At 40.4% G+C, this 17,133-nt stretch overlaps 1 protein-coding gene across 4 annotated transcripts in view; it reads right to left on the bottom strand.

Annotated features, from left to right (window-relative positions):
* Positions 1-17,133, bottom strand: part of LOC149222306 (formin-like protein (DUF1421)) — a 92,048-nt gene that overhangs the window by 59,122 nt on the left and 15,793 nt on the right. For all 4 annotated transcript variants that reach the window (XM_089385356.1, XM_089385355.1, XM_089385358.1 and 1 more), the window contains one exon: positions 12,267-12,542. In XM_089385356.1, coding sequence (XP_089241482.1) covers positions 12,267-12,542 — 276 coding nt within the window. The remainder of the gene's footprint in view (positions 1-12,266; positions 12,543-17,133) is intronic.

Raw genomic sequence — 17,133 nt, 5'->3', positions numbered from 1 at the left:
TTCACAAAGAGTGAGGCAGATCCGAACCTTTACTTTATTGTGATTGGTGAGGAGCCTCTCATTCTGGTGCTGTATGTGGATGACTTGATCATTACAGGTGCAGAGAGACTCATAGAGCACTGCAAGAAAGATCTTGCGGCGGAGTTTTAGATGAAGGACATCGGCTTGATGCATTACTTTTTGGGTTTGGAGGTGTGGCAGAAGGAGGGGCATTTCTTCCTGGGGCAGGGGAAGTATATTGTGGACATCCTTAGCAGATTCCACATGGAGGATTGTAGACCCATGTCGACACCGATGATCACCAACTGGAAGAAGCTTCATGCTTCGGATTCCGAGTTGGTGGATCCCACATTGTACAGGCAGCTGATTGGTTCCTTGATGTATTTGGTCAACACTAGACCAGATATCTGTTTTGCAGTCAACACGATGAGTCAGTTTATGTGTGAGCCTAGGAAGGTTCACTGGGTGGCTGCAAAACACATTTTGCGGTACTTGCAGGGGACAGTGGATTATGGTCTGGACTACAGGCAGGGAGATGGAGTGAGATTGGCAGGATACACTGATTCTGATTGGGCAGGTTGTGCTTCTGATAGGAAGAGCACTTCAGGGTGTTGTTTTGGGTTGGGTTCAGCAGTAGTGTCATGGTTCAGCCGGAAGCAGCAGTCAGTAGCACTGAGTTCAGCGGAAGCAGAGTATATGGCAGCCAGTCTAGCTAGTTGTGAGGCCATCTGGCTTCGCAAGATGTTGTTTGGCTTATTTGGTCAACCGTTGAGACCTTCAGTGATTTACTGTGATAATCAGAGTTGCATTAAACTCACAGAGAATTCAGTATTTCATGACAGGTCAAAGCATATCGGGATCAGATATCATTTCATCAGAGACTATGTTCAGAAGGGAGCTGTGAAGCTTGAGTATATTTCCACTGATGAGCAGGTTGCAGATATTCTTACCAAAGCCTTACCACGGGGCAAGCATGTCTACTTCAGAGACAAGATGGGTGTGGTGAGGAACACCTTCCTCGGTAAGAGGGAGTGTTGAAATTTGGTACCGGAGGACAGGGGGTTCCCTAAGGCTTTGATCTTTGGCCTAGGGAAAAGTGTCCAAAAGAATTTAATTTTTCTCCTAAAGTAACTTTATAATTTTTATAAAGTTAAATCTAATTTGAAAGTGACTTTAAGTGATAAAGTTACTAAGTCTAATTTTAAAGTGACTTTTATAAAGTCAATGAAAAATTAGAAAGGAAAAGTGACTTTGGAAATAAATGACTAAGTGGGTCTTTATTAAAGTGGGGTGAATTAAAAAAATAGAAAGTGAGATTTAAATGAGCATTTAATCTCAGCCATTGATCTAAATCTATTTCAGCCATTGGATTTAGGGATCACCCAAAAGTCATTTAGGGTTGGGTTAAGGGAGGAAAAGGAGAAAAAGATCATTCATTCTTTCATGAGCAGATTGGGAGAAGGAGAGCAAGAGAGCAAGGGAGATTTCTGGACAAGGAGGAGAAAGAGGCAGCAGTTTGGCACACATACAGGCAGCACTTCAGCAAATCCGAACAGCATAAAGAACAAGCAGAAAAAGGCAGTTTTTGTGAGCAAAACAGTGGAAAAATTAATTTTCAGCACGAATATCGAGGCGATTTTCTGCACATTTTTCGAGGTCTGTCCGTACAAGTCCGTACGGCCGTCCGTACAGTCCGTACGGTCCGTACAGCTCGTACAGCACTTTTCAGATTGTCTGTTGGGCTGAAAACAGATAAGTTTTGCTTGCTAGAAATTTCTGTTTTTGCTGAAATTTATTTGCTGAAAATTTTCTCTGTAAAAACTAAAAGGCATTTTCCAGAAATAAAGAAGAGCTCTCAAACTGGTTTTCCCCAAGAGTTGTAGGGGGTTTTTCCAGGGTCAAGTTGACCAAAAATATCAGTGTTTTAATGTGTTTTAATGGCTGTTTTTAATTGCTGATTTTTATTTCTGCAATTTCCAGCATTCTGAAAAATTTCCAGAATTTGTGTTTTCAGCAATATTTATTTTTTTCACTCTGTTAAATGTATGGTTATGGGAATGGGCATTTAACTACATGGGAAAAATAAGGTGAAACTGAAAACCGGGGTGGGAAACAGAAAATTTTACACGGAGTTCGTCCCTGATGGACTACGTCTCCGGGTCCACTTTTAAGATGGGCAATCGTTTTTATTAGGAATGAATAGAAGAATTTGTTTACACAGAGAAAAGACCAGACTGAATGTGCACGTAGGCACTTCTGATCATTGTCATCAGATAGCCCTCTGAACCAGCTTTCCAACGCTTCTTAAGATTCCCAATTCCGACTCCGGATGCTCCCATAACACTAAAAACAAAACCGCCTATGTCCTCCAGAATCTGCATACAAAAGTCAAAAACCACTCTAATGTCCTCCATGGACAAAACTGCCTCTTATAGGCCTGTGGATACATAAAAACCACCTTTGGCTACATTTGAGATGAATTTGGTTGATTTTGGATATGGTTTGGCTTCGGTCTAGTTGTTTTTTGCCACCTAGGGTAAGTTACTTGGTCATCGCTTAGTTTGAAAACAAACTGAACCATAAAAACCCAAAAATACTTTGTATTGAACATCTAACCGCTAGCTGGCAGCTAACCAGGCGGAAGGTTGTAACCGCTGCATGTGAGCACCGACAGTCTAACCACCAAATGCCACCTCTGCGGTTTCCCCCGGCGGTTCCGGCGACGGTTGCGCTAACTGTCCATGTGTGACCATTGTCCAGTGGTTACACCTAGCGGCTTCCCCGACGCGGTTGTAGTTCTGGCGGTTAACCTGATAGTCTATCCAGCTCTGATCACATGACCTCCGCTGCGGTGAGAACTCCACGGTCAAATGGCGGTTACTGCTAACCTGCTGTCACGTGAACTCTGCGATTAACACTGGCCTGTTCACATGTTACCTGTTGCGGTTTGAAACCTTCGACGCGGTCAACTGACTGTGGTTAAACCCCAATGTTCTACATAACCCTGTCACATGTGCCTAGACCTCTGATGCGATTAGTGCTAGCAATTTAGGACTGTGTATTTGTTTATTGTAATGTTTTTGTGTTTTAACATTTTAATATAGCCAGAGAGTTATATGGTGAGGTTTTGGTCCATGAAATTTAGGTTTTTAGCATAGGAAAATAGGTTTTAGGTCTTTAGCGTTAGGTTTTCAATGATAGTACATGGATTTAGCATAGGTTTGTATTGTGAATTAGGGTTTTGCTATATGGTTTAGAGCTTAGGGTTAGATGTAGATTAGGGTTTGTTTCTTAGATTTCATCAACACCCATTCCAAACATTCGTCGCTAAGTGACATTAGCGACATTTGTCGCCTAATGACGAACTTGTCGACAATGTGACATAAAACCACACACATCGTCGACACCAGCTACCTTTGCGACGACAACCCTGACGACGAACCTATGCCACGTACAACACAACCATGTCGACACCAAATCCTGCGAGTCAAACAACAAGACACATGTCGTCGTTCAATCCTGGCGGATCTATCGATGAACATAAGTCGACAGCCAGGTACAAACCCGTATCAACTGAATGCCATGAAAACCATATTACCTGAACAACTTGAAGGTTGATCCATAACTAACATTGTCAAATTGTCGAGGATGAACTGAAGTGACGACGACACTTTAACACTGATGACGACACTTGAAAACTTGTGCAATTGAATCAACGGAATCCTCCTGGATCACTTCTAGTCAAATACAAAGTCAAACTAACCAACAATATAAATCTAGTCAAACCTATTCAAACTTCCCACAAAACTTGGCCCCAGCAAGTCATGTGCACTTCCTATTACTCATGTGCACTTCTCGTGACTCGTGTACTTCCTGTGGCTCATGTGTACTTCTTGTTACTCACGCACACTTCCTGTGACTCATGCATACTTCCTATGACACCGAGCCTTAGTGGCTCAACATCAACATCTAGGGGTACTCAAGTGAGTCAAGTATCATGTGGAACCATCTCATAGCCCAATGCTCTCCTCTAGAGGGGCAATGTTGCATCATCAAGGTCAGAATTGCTCTCTAGACGGGTAAAATGACCTCTTGAAGTTACGCTGAATGGGATGAGAATCATCTCTCAAGAGGTCTTTATTGTTGTGATGACACCACACCACTTGACAAAACCCTCTCAAGATCAAGTTAAATCATAACCATAAATGCATCATAGTGGACCATACCTAATGTTATAGGCACAATAATACTTCACACAAATCACCTTCAAATGTTTAACTAGATCAGGTCATGTAAACAAGTTAGCTCACTTATATTAAGGATGATTAAATCAACAACCCTAATATGTACTTCCAACCCCCAAGGGGGGTGGCATGTCCTAGATTAGCCCATCAATCTATAGGTGTGAATGATAATGATGGTTGCAAAGTGGGAAGGACTTCAGGGCAAGGTGCCATAGCCATGTGACCAACAAACGAAGATCCAACATCCTGAGTGTATAGAAGCAAGGAGGGAGCAATCACGGAGGAATGAGTTGCCCCTTTCCTCAACTCACTTTTTCCACTCCTCTAATGTGCCTTTGAAATTTCCCATTACCAATTTAAGATGAGGCATTTTATCACTCATCAAGGTTGGGACATACAAGAGTTCTTTGTTTGTACATGAAATCATTAAATGCTTGAGGAATTAGGTGATGGCCAGTGAGGGAGGTAGGGCTCATGCTAGGCTTTTTCCCACAGACTAAATAAATATCCCAGCCATCTTTTGCATGTTACATTTTTCTTTCGTTGTGGCTTTCTCATGGTTTTACGTTTCTTTTAGCTACATCAACCTCCAAGACTAAGTTTTCAAGCCCGAACTCAAGGATGAGGATGAGAGGTGCCAATCCCAATGACCAATATCCACCAACCCAAAGGATGGGGATGAACAAGGGGAAAGATATAAAGTAGTAATTATGGAACACCTTAGACACATTACTTCAATCAGTGCTTCCCCTTCCTAAAACCCTAAGGCCTCAAAGGAAGTCCCACTGGACTAGAGTCAAAGACTAACCTCCCAGGTGAAGCGAGGGAACAAGAATACAATCAAGATCGATCAATTATCCAGTTTACCCCTTGATCCATATTAGTATGCCCATAACATTTAATAAAGGCACATGATTGCAAAAATGGTTAAAGTACTTGTCAATTGTTAACACCACACCTTCCTTTAAGAAGGAATGTCAGACGGGAGAGAAAAGTAACCAGAGCAAGATGTGGAGGATCATGGCATAATGTTATGTGCTAATCATATCGGGCTATTAACAGAATGTCCATCCAAAAAGGAGAAAAGTTCTCCTATGGGTTACCCAGTTTTTGGTGGATAACAATCCATAGTCACACTTCAGTCAACCTTCCACCCCACCTTAAAGGAAGCTTCAACAAAGACTTGAGAGTGTTGGGGCAAACTTCTTCACTAACAACAATTAGGTTACACATGCACGCACTTCATTTCTATATCTTCAGTTGTGTATGTCGCTTATGTGTTTCTCTTTCCTTGCTCGTGCCTACAAAGAGGAGATCAACATCAAAGATATGTAGATTATGTTTTTAACCCTCCTTTGTTGCTTGTTTGTTTCTTCTCACAATGCTTGTTTCTTCTGCCAATGCAAGTAGCTTGCCATTTCTTTTGGATAAAATGATTCAACTTGGAATAAATATGTAAAATAATATTACATCATCTAATACCAAAATAATGGATCATTCAAACCAACGTTGCAATAACCGCGATCGGGATTAAATCGGCAAGGGTCCGAAATCGGAAAAAAATCGAAAAAATTGGGAAAAAAAATAGTAAAAATCGACAAATACAAAAAAAATCATTTTTTCAATTTTTTTTAAATCTAAAGCATCCACAACATAAAATAAATGCATTAAAACATATATATGAAAGGAGAACTAATATATAAGGTGTGTAATATGTCTAGTGCTACATCACACTTAACAGTGAATCATGTCCTGAATATTGAGTCCTAAGTCTTGACTCAGCGTCAAAATATCAACAAAAAATATAATAATGTATCTCATCTCCTGAGTCATAATATCATATACAATGAAATGAACCAAGAAACTAGTACTATTGATTTGCTCTACTCTTGCAAGAAAATATAACAACTTTCCCTCTAGATGAAGAAGACCCTGGGGCTGGCAGTGGACTCTGCTATGCTCTAGAAGTTGAAGAACTAGGAGCTATAGGAGGTAGACCACGTCCTTTACTTGTGACCATGGTAGGTATTGTCACCTCCTCCTCTTGTTGCTCCTCCCCCTCCTCCTCTGCAACTGCTACCCCTTCCACTACCTCCTTCTCCAAGCAATCAAGGGTCGACTCCATGATAGGCCTCTCTGCCTCAACCCTCCTCCATTCAACGGTGGTGTCAATCCCATCCAATGAGATAGCCTCCACATCAGGTGTCCTCTCAAGTTGTCTCACCCACAATCAGAGATTGTAGTAGACGTAGACCATGTCATTAAGGCGTTGGGACTCCAACCTGTACAAGGGTCATAAATTAATAATTATACATAATAAATTAATAATTATAAAAAATAATAATAATAAATTATATTGTTTATTATTTAATGAATTCATAAAATTAATTAGAAAAATTTTACCCTATTACGCTTCTTGGAGTGTATTTTTTCAAATACACTCCAGTTGTGCTTGCATCGGGAGGAGTTACATGTTTGGTTGAGCACTCGAATGGCAAGCCTTTAGAGATTGGGTACTCTGCCACCGTAGCTTCTCCACCGCGCATCTACAACAAATAAGTTAAACATAAAAATAAAATAAAATTTAAAAGATGAAGCAAAGTATGAAGAGAATGAAATTTGAGACAAACTAAAGCTTGCATTTTAGTCTTCCTATCCACAATAGCCATGTCAAAGCTAAATGTGTCAGCTGTCATCTTATATATCTCCATTCCTTTGGAGATTTTTGCACGTTTTGCTAGAGATGACACCATCTTCTAAACACTAGTGAAGAATCCATCCATGACCTCAGCATCAAATAAGAAACCACAAGAGTAAGAAAATGTGGGGTTCAAGTAGATCCCTGAATCATGAATGAGACGGTGGAGTGTATTGTTCCATTGCTCATCAATCACTTCCCATATCAATTGTTATTTCTCAAACCCCTCATCCCCTTTATCATTATAATAGTTGTGAATGGATTCCTTGCCCCTATCCATGGCCTCATACAAGTAGCCCATTGTAGGCTTATCTCCATCAACTAATCGAAGAACTTTTACCAAAGGTTTAGTAATGTTATACACCTCCTGCACTCCCGCCCGGAAGCTTTCCTGGTATGAAACTAGTCTGCATATGGCCTCTCCCTCTGGTTTGTTGCTATATGACAAAGCTCACCACTCCTCTAGAAGAAACATTTTCTTCACATCCCACATAGAATTCAAGAGGGATTGAAGAGATATGAAGCTAGTGGCAAACCGTGTAATGGCAAGGCACGCCAACTCCTTATTGTTGGTGAATGTTCTCATCAAATGAAGCACAGATGCATGACTATATATAAATTTTGTAATGTTTTTTGATTCAACAATATCCTGAACAAAAGGAATTTTTCCTATGTCCTCCAACATCAAGTCAATGCAATGTGCAGTACAAGGTGTCCAAAATTAGTTAGGATGCCTCTCCATAAGCCTCCGGCCAGCAACAACATAATTTGCAACATTGTTCGTTATGACTTAGACAACGTGTTGTGGACCCACCTCCTGAATGAACAGTTCAACAAATCACATAATAGTCATGCATCTTTGATATGTGCAGATGCATCAACATATTTCATAAACATTGTCCCCTTGGGACAATTAACAAAGAAGTTAATAAGGGTTCTACCCTGTTGATCAGTCCACCCATCTGACATCACAGTGCATCATGTGTGCCAATAAGCCCCTGAACTCCTCTAATCTCTTAGTGCAGTCAGCCTTTTCATTCTGAAGAATACGCCCTCTAAAGTCATCATAGGAAGGGGCTTTGTACCCCGAGCCAACAATAGCAATAGCATCAATCACGAGCTGGAAAAATGGATTGTTCCTGGCAATGTTGAAAGGAACATCACTCCAAAGAAGACACCTTCCCAACAGCTTGTCAGCTTCTTCCTTCTCCCTTTTTTTAAGAGCTGAGGTGATAGATGGTTGTGCACTAGGTGTGGTTCTAGGAAAAAAAAACGAGTGTTGCGAACATCTCGATAACATCCTAATTTTATCTCGAAATCACAATTTTTTGAGCTAGCCGATGTTTGCTGATTTTTAAAGATATGATGAGAAAGTTGCAAGATTGACTACAAACACTGATGTTGAAGAAGAAACAGTACCACTCTCACAGTCACCTCCCAATCTCACCACTCTAGCTCCTACCATTTGACTCTTCAAAGTTGCCTTGGTCACTTTGGTTGTCTCTATTTCTTCCAATGATTTGAGGGCTCTATGAATGATTTCTGGATTTGCTTATGTGCAAAGCCCTACTTCATGTCCAAGAATTTGTGCAAGGTGGTATTTCAATCGGCATACTCTCCCCCTAATCATGTGGTGCCCACATAACTTGCAAGTCAAACTTGATCTGTCAAAACCCCATCAAGTTCACCAAATTCCCACATAAGGTCCGATTTCCTTGGCATGTTTGTAACTTTGTTGAAATCTTGAGTTTTAATGTAAGATTGAATTTTGAACCTAGGGCACAAGAAAAATTGCAAGTTAAACAAATGAAATTAAAATTTAACATACAATATTTTGAATTTTTTACAAAAAAAAACCTCAACTCAATGCAACAATAATGGCAAAAAAAACACATTCAAACCCAAGCAAAAATCATGGAAAAAAACTAGGGCACAAGAAGAATTTAAACAAATAAAACTAACAATCAAGATTTTGCATTTTTGACAAAAAAAATCCTCTCCACTAAATGCAACAAAAATGACAAAAAAAGACACTCAAATGCAAGCAAAAATCATGGAAAATATATGGATGACTAAAACCTAAGGAAAAAACAAAAAAATAGGGCCAAGTTTGATATCTATACCTGAAAACCACGCCTTGCTGAAGAAACTTGGTCCAAACTCGAAATTTTTTTGCTTGGGATGCTAAATTTTTTCACTTTTCTCCTCTCTTGCCCTTGTAGATGAGTTCTCCTCCTCCTTAGCTCTCACCCTTGCCCTTTGTTTGCAAAATGAATCAAAAAAAAACAAAAAAGCCTTTAAAAATTGATTGTCGGGCGGCCTTGCGATTTTTTGAGGTCAGACTGCAATTTTTTCGAAGCGAAAAAATCAATGATTTAATCACCACCACGAAAAAATCATGATTTTATCGCGATGTTCACAACATTGATTCAAACGATTGCCATAAGAACTAGGATGAGATCAAAATTTGTCATATCATATCAAAAATTAGCCACAAAGAGCCAAAAGAGAAGTACCATCAAGACTACATAGCCCACTGTATCAAAGATAATAAGGAAGTAGCATAAGTTGGCTAGTTGTCCATCTCAAACAATTACGTAATGCCATAGTGAGCACATCACGAGGAGGGTCTTTGTTTTGGGGGCCCATCCTCAAGCGTAGGATCTACAAAATTGGCTCCCATCCATCGTTGCCCTACTTGAGCTCCACCGCCTACTCTAGAACATCAATATCAAAGAGCACAATCGAATATTTGATTATTATAACTTTAAAAACCTGAATTGAATGTCAGCGTCTACTTTGTTCCCAACACTTGTAAACAACTCAACCTCCTCAATGTTAAGGTCATTAACCAGTAGAAGTTATAAAAAAATTGAACACTCTAAATATTGCTTGTCTAGGTGGTGTGGTTGGTGGGGCGGGTGGCGACATATCCATCCCCTCCTCCTTAGTTTGCGCCTAGATTTACAAATGTAAATGAGCACAAATTAAGGAGCCATCATGCTAAGTAAAAGATGTGTTGTGTTGTGACTTTGTCAACAAGCATGCATGCAATGTTTTCCAAACGTGATAGACAATATCAACTTTGATCAATATCCATGTCGTGTGGATTTCAATGAGCCATAAGAAAATCCCATGCATTCAGTGTTTTCCAAACCTGTTAAACAATATCAACTTTGATCAATATCCATGTCATGTGGATTTCAAGGAGCCATGAGAAAATCCCCTAAAAGGGTCAACTTCCAACAAATAGTAGTCAAGAGCTACTAGCTACAAAACTTAAGAGCCTAAAGCCAGGAAAAGTTAATAAAGCTACAACACCAAAACAAGCATTCATGGTGTCACTCTTCCCACACAAAGGACATTTTTGTTGTAGAACCCCTAGATACTTTAGTTTTTGGCTCACAAGCAAGCCAGACTAAATTGAGGGCTATGTAAAGTAGGTCTGCTTAGGTTCGAAAGGAGCTTTTCCTAATGAACTTCAATCCATATAACCATGTATTTTGCTTCTTTAAGTTATTGTGTTTCAAATTCATGCAAGTAGATTGATTAGACCACATATAGTAAAGGAAGCAATTCATCTCATTTCTTTTGCTTTGCCTCTCTCTCTAGTTAATTTATGTGTTGTTTTAAGCAGACTAATAAACTTATGTATCAATCCTAAATTACTATTTGCAGGTCATTAAACATTAACCTCTTAATAACTTCTCCTTCATTGCTTACCCTCTTCCTAGTTTTCTTGATTTTCTCCCAAAATTTGGCTGGTGATTCCCAACCTTCCAACCATCCTTAGCTTGGCCCATCCTTCTTTAGGTGGTGTGGTACTTCACTCTTCTCAACACACTACACTTCAACTCTAATTATTATTACAGCCCTCCTTAAACATCCTGGAAATGCAAAATAAGCTGTCCTTGAAACACTCTAATTTGCTGTGGCCTAAAAAGAATATAAAGACTTTGAACACTCCCTCAAATCCAAAGCAGGATTTTCTTCACTAACAAATAAGCACATTCTTTTAGAGTGATAATATTGAATTATAAGCCATTCTTGTATTATTGTATATGTTAATTAAGTGACCAATGTAACATTGAGGTGTTAGGGTTGGTTGTTAGGTAGTTAAGCCACCATAACCAACCTAAGGTGGGAGATATATAATAATGTAACAATTGATGATTAATGTGTGAGAGAGATGTAACATTCCACCATTTCTAATAAAGACTTCCATCTAATTTCTCCACCATATTTATGATGTATGTACCCTACTTCCATACACTTTTTATTTACTGTTCTGTGGTACCCTTAGACCACTCCTCATCTGACGTAGGTTAAAAAGTTTCTCACCTAGGTTTCGTGAGTGCATGTTGATGGTTTATACTCAAATAAGTGACATTCTAGAGATAGCTAAATCCCCCACATCAGGCAGGGCAACTGAAAGCAGGCCTGGGTCAATCCCTTTCTTAACTGATACTTTTTCTTATGGTTATGATAGAAAACCCTAGAAGCCTATTTTTATCTTCTATGTTTTGTGAACCATTTTTTTCCCTAATATGGCCATGATAACGTCATATAAATCTGTCCACTTCTATGTCTGGACTCTGCACCTACGTGCAATGGACACCTTATGCCACCCAAATTCTATATATAAATGACACTTTTCATATCTATGAAAACTCACCTGAGATAGTAAAAACTTACCTTGTAGCATTAAAACTTCAACATAAGAAACAGTTTTGAACTGTATGATTTAGCAAAACAATAACTACACCAAAAGAAATCTTATATAATTAGAGTAGACAATGGCATACTATTTTGAAGTGGTGCGTTATCAAACTTTTGCATTTGACAGAACTTTAAACAGCCACGCTCTGATACCTTTACAATGACAAGCACTAAATTTAGCCTTGTGAGCAAAGTGTGATAATTTCACATAACTGGGAGTAACTAGAAGATGGGGAAGTAAAACTGTAAAATAACTTCATATTGTCTTGACTCTTATTCAATGTATAGTCTGAGATATCACTCTGACCAAGGCCAGTCAACTCAATATCGGCAGCAATGAAATCATTGCTAGGCAGCAGTCAATTCAAAGTTCAAGCTGTTCACATAAGAGCAGCTGAACAAACAGGCCACCAAGTCTCCAAGACGAATCAAAAAACTAATATAATAAATTATTATATGATAGTCTGCAAGCACAACAGTCGGCAAAAATATCCTTTATACAGTGAAGATTATTAGTAATATTTGAACAAGAAGATCACAAATTATCTTAAATAAGCTGGAATGATGAAATTCAAATGAGAACTAAGGAATCAGATTAGACTTACTTCTTGGATATGGTTGTCCAATAACCTAAACCTTTCATCTGCTTCACTGTGGTTGTGAGCCACATCAGCCCGCATTTCTTCTACTGAGCGTTCAAGCCTTTGATTCACTAACTCTAGTTGAGCTAACCGTCCAGTCATACCATCCAAGACTTTTAACAGATTATCCGCATACTTTTTCATAGTCCGTTCAACGGTTGCAACAACCTCACTGTAAAGGTTATCATCTTCCTGCATCTGCTCATTTGAAAATTGCTTCATACTTTTAGGCTCCCAAAACTGCCATTCAAACAAACAAAATTGATAGGAGTTACTTCAGAAATAAGAGGAAATGTGCCAAATTCTCCAACTAACAAGAAGGTTCAATTATTCATATTGAGGAAAAAAGAAAATGTAAATACCAGTAGGTCCAGAAATAGTCTTAAATAATTTTATGAGACAGAAATACTGTTTGTCAAAATCTTCTGAGCACTGCCAGCAATTAACTATTACTTGGCATGATCAACAAGAAAAGAATTTCATTACAGCATTACTTGACCAAGGGTGCATGATGCACAAGGAAAATATTTTGTATCTGATAGTATTTACTTATCACAAGAGTAAAATCAAACCTTATGCAAAAGAACCATCTTAACCCCATATCTACCAACCAAGATGGATCAAAAAAAAAACCAGGTGTAAATAAGTGTTATCGGAACCGAGCAGGAACCAGTGGAACCAGCTGGTCCAACTGTTTTGATGCCGAAACCAATCCGACCAATGGCACAGAACAAGAAAAGGTGTTAAAATTGGCAACTAGGGCCAAACTCCATGTGGATCATCTTATTCATGGCAGTGGATATTTTTATTGGATTCCTCTCATCGAGAGGTGTAGGATTCATCTAAAGATCATCCGATTCTGATATGTATTCATGGAGATATGAATTTATTTGTGTTATGTGACAATTCGTCAAGGTCGGCCAGCAACCAAATTACCCCCATCTATCCTCAACGTTGCACTATAAATAGAGGTGGCTTGCAAGTCATTTTAGACACACCTCTTGTGATCTCTTCCTCTCCACTTGTCTTTGGGTTTTGGTGGGAGGAGAGATCTAAAGAGGATACGCTGCCCTAGAGGATGCCCTAGACCTTAACGCTGTCATGGAGGAGGCTTTAACGCAGTGAAGGAGGCCTCCATAACGCAGCAAGGAGAGATCTAATCACTGGTCTAGAAGAGACCCTATCTGCTGTCCTAAAAGGCACCTATACGCAGTCTTAAGGAGAGACCTACACGCTGTTCAAAAGAGCCCTAGCCGCAGTTCTATTTGTGCCCTAGCCACAGTCCAGATACGCCCTAACTGCTGGCCTTATTCCGCACTAGATGCTGCCCTACATCCGCAATTGAAGAAGGCTCTTATACGCTGGAAAGAGGAGGCCTTAACTAGCCCTAGACGCAGTACTCTAATACGCAGTCTCAAGAGGCCTCTATGCTGCCCTAACCGCAGTCCTCCAAGGTGATATAATCCACAGTCAATGAGGGTTCTATGCAGCAAGAGGAGGATTCCTATACGCTGGAAAGAGGAGGCCTTAACTAGCCCTAGACGCAGTCAAAAGGAAGTCTATTCAAGCATGCCCTAGCCGCAGTCATACCACAGCTATATGATGCCTAATCTGACCTCTGTTTTGGACAGGGACAGCGTCAAGCTTCAGGCAGACAAGGAAGGTCTGAAAGTGGCTTGTATGACGTGGAGAAGAGTGCTGAAAGGTATGTGTTAAAGTTTGTCCAGCAAGGCATGCTTGGACAGCATATGTTAGGGCTGTGTTGACATAAATGCAAGGGCATAATTGTTGTATGTTGCAGACCTTGATTCAGAAGCTATGTACAGTCACTTGGATGGAGCAAGGGGTGAAGGCTATGAACAGTGAATGTAATCACTGTGTTGAAGACCTTGGTTGGAAACCTTTGGAGCAGCAAAAAGGGACTGTTAGAGGGAAGATTAATATAGGCCTATGTTCAGTAACCTTGGTGGAGCCCCGTCATTGATAGAAGGTAGATTGATGAGCTGATCATGTATGAAGGTACAGACTTCCTTGTGAGCAGCAGAGGAAAACTGTGTGTTAGGCCGCAGGCCATAACACCACAGTCAATATTTCGTATGGGTATTTGAGGGCCCAGATCATTAGCATAATACATGGAGCTGTCATACTGCTGAAGCCATTAGAGGGCTGAATGATGTTGCTGCAATATGAGATGGGCAGTGCCATTGTCATGGGTTGGTATTATTGCATTGAGGATCAGACTGCTAGCTAGGTGCAGCATGGTGATGGAATCACCTTGGAGAATCAATTGAAGAATGTTTGTCTTCACCCGAGTTCAGAACTGCAGTCCTTGTTATCTTCATGGTGAAGATCTCTGATGTTTGATCTTGACAAGTCAGAGTGTTGACTTCTGATGTATATGTACTATCTCTCTCTCTGCTGAACTATTGAAGAATATAAGAAGAATTGATCAAAGATTTCCCCACATTAAGGTTTATCCCTGGCTGGTGCCACATCTTGTGTCCTCTTGTCTTGGCTTGTTTTATGATGTTTATGTTTATGTTCTATCTGCACTTTACTATCATGTTGATGTGATTGCTAATCTGGAATTGATATTGAGCTAAAATGGAAAAATTGAAGTAAATTGCTCTAAGCATAAAACATACCTAAAATTAACAAAAGGCTGACTCCATACCAAAACGGCCAATTTTGTACAATGCATCCAAAAACCCTCCAAGTGCAATGTTTTTTTTAATAATAGTTTATGAGTGGGGCAGCCTGCTATTCAACCCTAGGACCCTACTAATGATCCAAAAGGATTTGTAAATGTTCACGGATTCGAGCGAGACTAGCGCCATTGTGTAAAGCTCGAAAAATCAGTTCCGGTGCAATTTGAATGGACTCAAACTGAGTTTGTATGTGAAAGTTATTGAAATTTGAATTTTTGGATCAAAACAGGGAAAAAGTCAAAGTCAAATGTCAACAATCAATGCCTAGTCAAAGACCACCACAAGGCCCTGTCGGAGAAGGACATGTGGCTTTGGCAAATGGGTCAAAATTTATTAATCAACGGCCTTGGCGAGGATCGAACACCTAACCTCTCAACAACAAATTCTCTGTCTTACCATTATAGCACAATTCGTTGTTTGTTATAAAAAGGCTTCAGGTTATATTTATTGTGATAAGGTATGTTACACGCAAAAAAGGGTTGGGCCAGATAGCCAAATGTATAACAATTAAATTAAATCGTGGCATCATATATATAGTACGTAGGTTTGTTATTATTGGATATATATGATGGGATAAGGTTTATATTATAAGATATGGTGGGATGGTTACGATATGGTGGTTAACCCATAGTTTTAAAAATCGGTCGGCTTGAACTGGAAACTGGGAGGATCAATGCAGCAACCGGGAAAGTTGACGCAAAGGGCAAAAGCCAGAACTACCATGAACAGCCGAAACTGCCGGGAACTATTGGAACAACCGAGAAAGCTGATGCAGAGGGCAAAAGCCGGAACTGCCAGGAACAGCCGGAACTGTCGGGAAAGCTGACGCAGAGGGCAGAAGCAGGAACTACCGGGAACTTCCGGGACTGCTAGGAAAGCTGACACAGAGGGCAGAAGCCGAAACTGTCAAGAACAGCCAAAACTGCTCGGAACTGCGGGGAACACTGATGCAGAGGGGAGAAGAGGCTGACGCTGGGGTTTTTCGTGGGGCAGATTGGAGCCGAGGAGTTGTTGGAGTGTTTATCTGGGGTTTCAACCGAAGCATCTGTCTCCGAAGGAGAGGTACTACTGCCAAGATTTTTCTCTGTTGGGTGAGCCGGATTTGGCACCCAAATTGTATTCTGAAACTGCTTAATAAATCAAACCCTCAGATAGTTGCATCGTTTTCCTGCATCGGGTTTTTCTAGGGACATTAGTCCAAAAATAACGATGTCATTTGTGTGCTTGTTTCTGTTTCCTTCAGTTGATGATTTGTATTGTGTTGAGCATGTACTTGTGTTTATTTTCAATATTTACATGGTAAATAACTTCATTAATCATAACAAGTAGGAAGGAATAAGTCAGAAAGTACATGGAGGGTTTCTAACTGTTAGAATTAGAAACTTCAACATGGTATCAGATCGTGGTTGCAAATCACAGGAGAACTGAGAACATCAGCCGAGCAGCGCAACAGCAGCAGAAAACAGTTGTCCCGAGTGACAAAAGTTGTTCCTAGCAGCAAAACCACAAGGAAGGGGTGACGTAGTGCTTGCATCATCAAGTTCGGGCCAAGAAGAGGCTGCGCAGAGGCTAAGGAAGGCAAAGACCGGCTCACGCAGAGCCATGCAGAGGCCAAGAGGGCTGATGCAATTGGCTTAAGGAGTTAGTTTTCCGATGCTGGGACTATGCAGAGCTTAGGAGCTCTCACCTTCAGGTTGTTGGGGTTTAGAAGGTTGTGGATAAGTTGCAGAGTGGAGCTTGTGGGGTACTGTTGTCAGAACAGTACCTAACAGGGCAAGGCCAAGAAGGAGGGAGTTGCAAACGAGGGTTTCTAGCCGAGAAATCTGGATCAGTGGTGCGGTTGCACAGACAATCAAAGTAGGGGGCATCTCGACATCGGCAGAAGGATTTCCAGGAGGGAAATCGAGGCTCAGAGGGAGTCAAGTCAAGAACTTCCAGGAGGGAAGTAAAAGAGCAACGGAATGGCACCACACGAAGTATGAGACCAGGACAGACTGGACAGAGCCTCAAACTTCGTAGTCTGGAAGGCCAGAATCTTATCCGTACTTGACAAAAATCATGTCAAGCACTTCGTCTTGAAGACAATAGCGGTCCCAGTTGACCCAGCGAACAATGATAGGTAT

This window comes from Pinus tabuliformis, chromosome Q (assembly GCF_031772625.1).
Source record: "Pinus tabuliformis cultivar Carrire ecotype Pingquan chromosome Q, CPIR1, whole genome shotgun sequence".
NCBI lineage: Eukaryota > Viridiplantae > Streptophyta > Pinopsida > Pinales > Pinaceae > Pinus > Pinus tabuliformis.
Note: the sequence above shows the minus strand (reverse complement) of the source record. Positions and strands in the feature narration are given on the sequence as shown.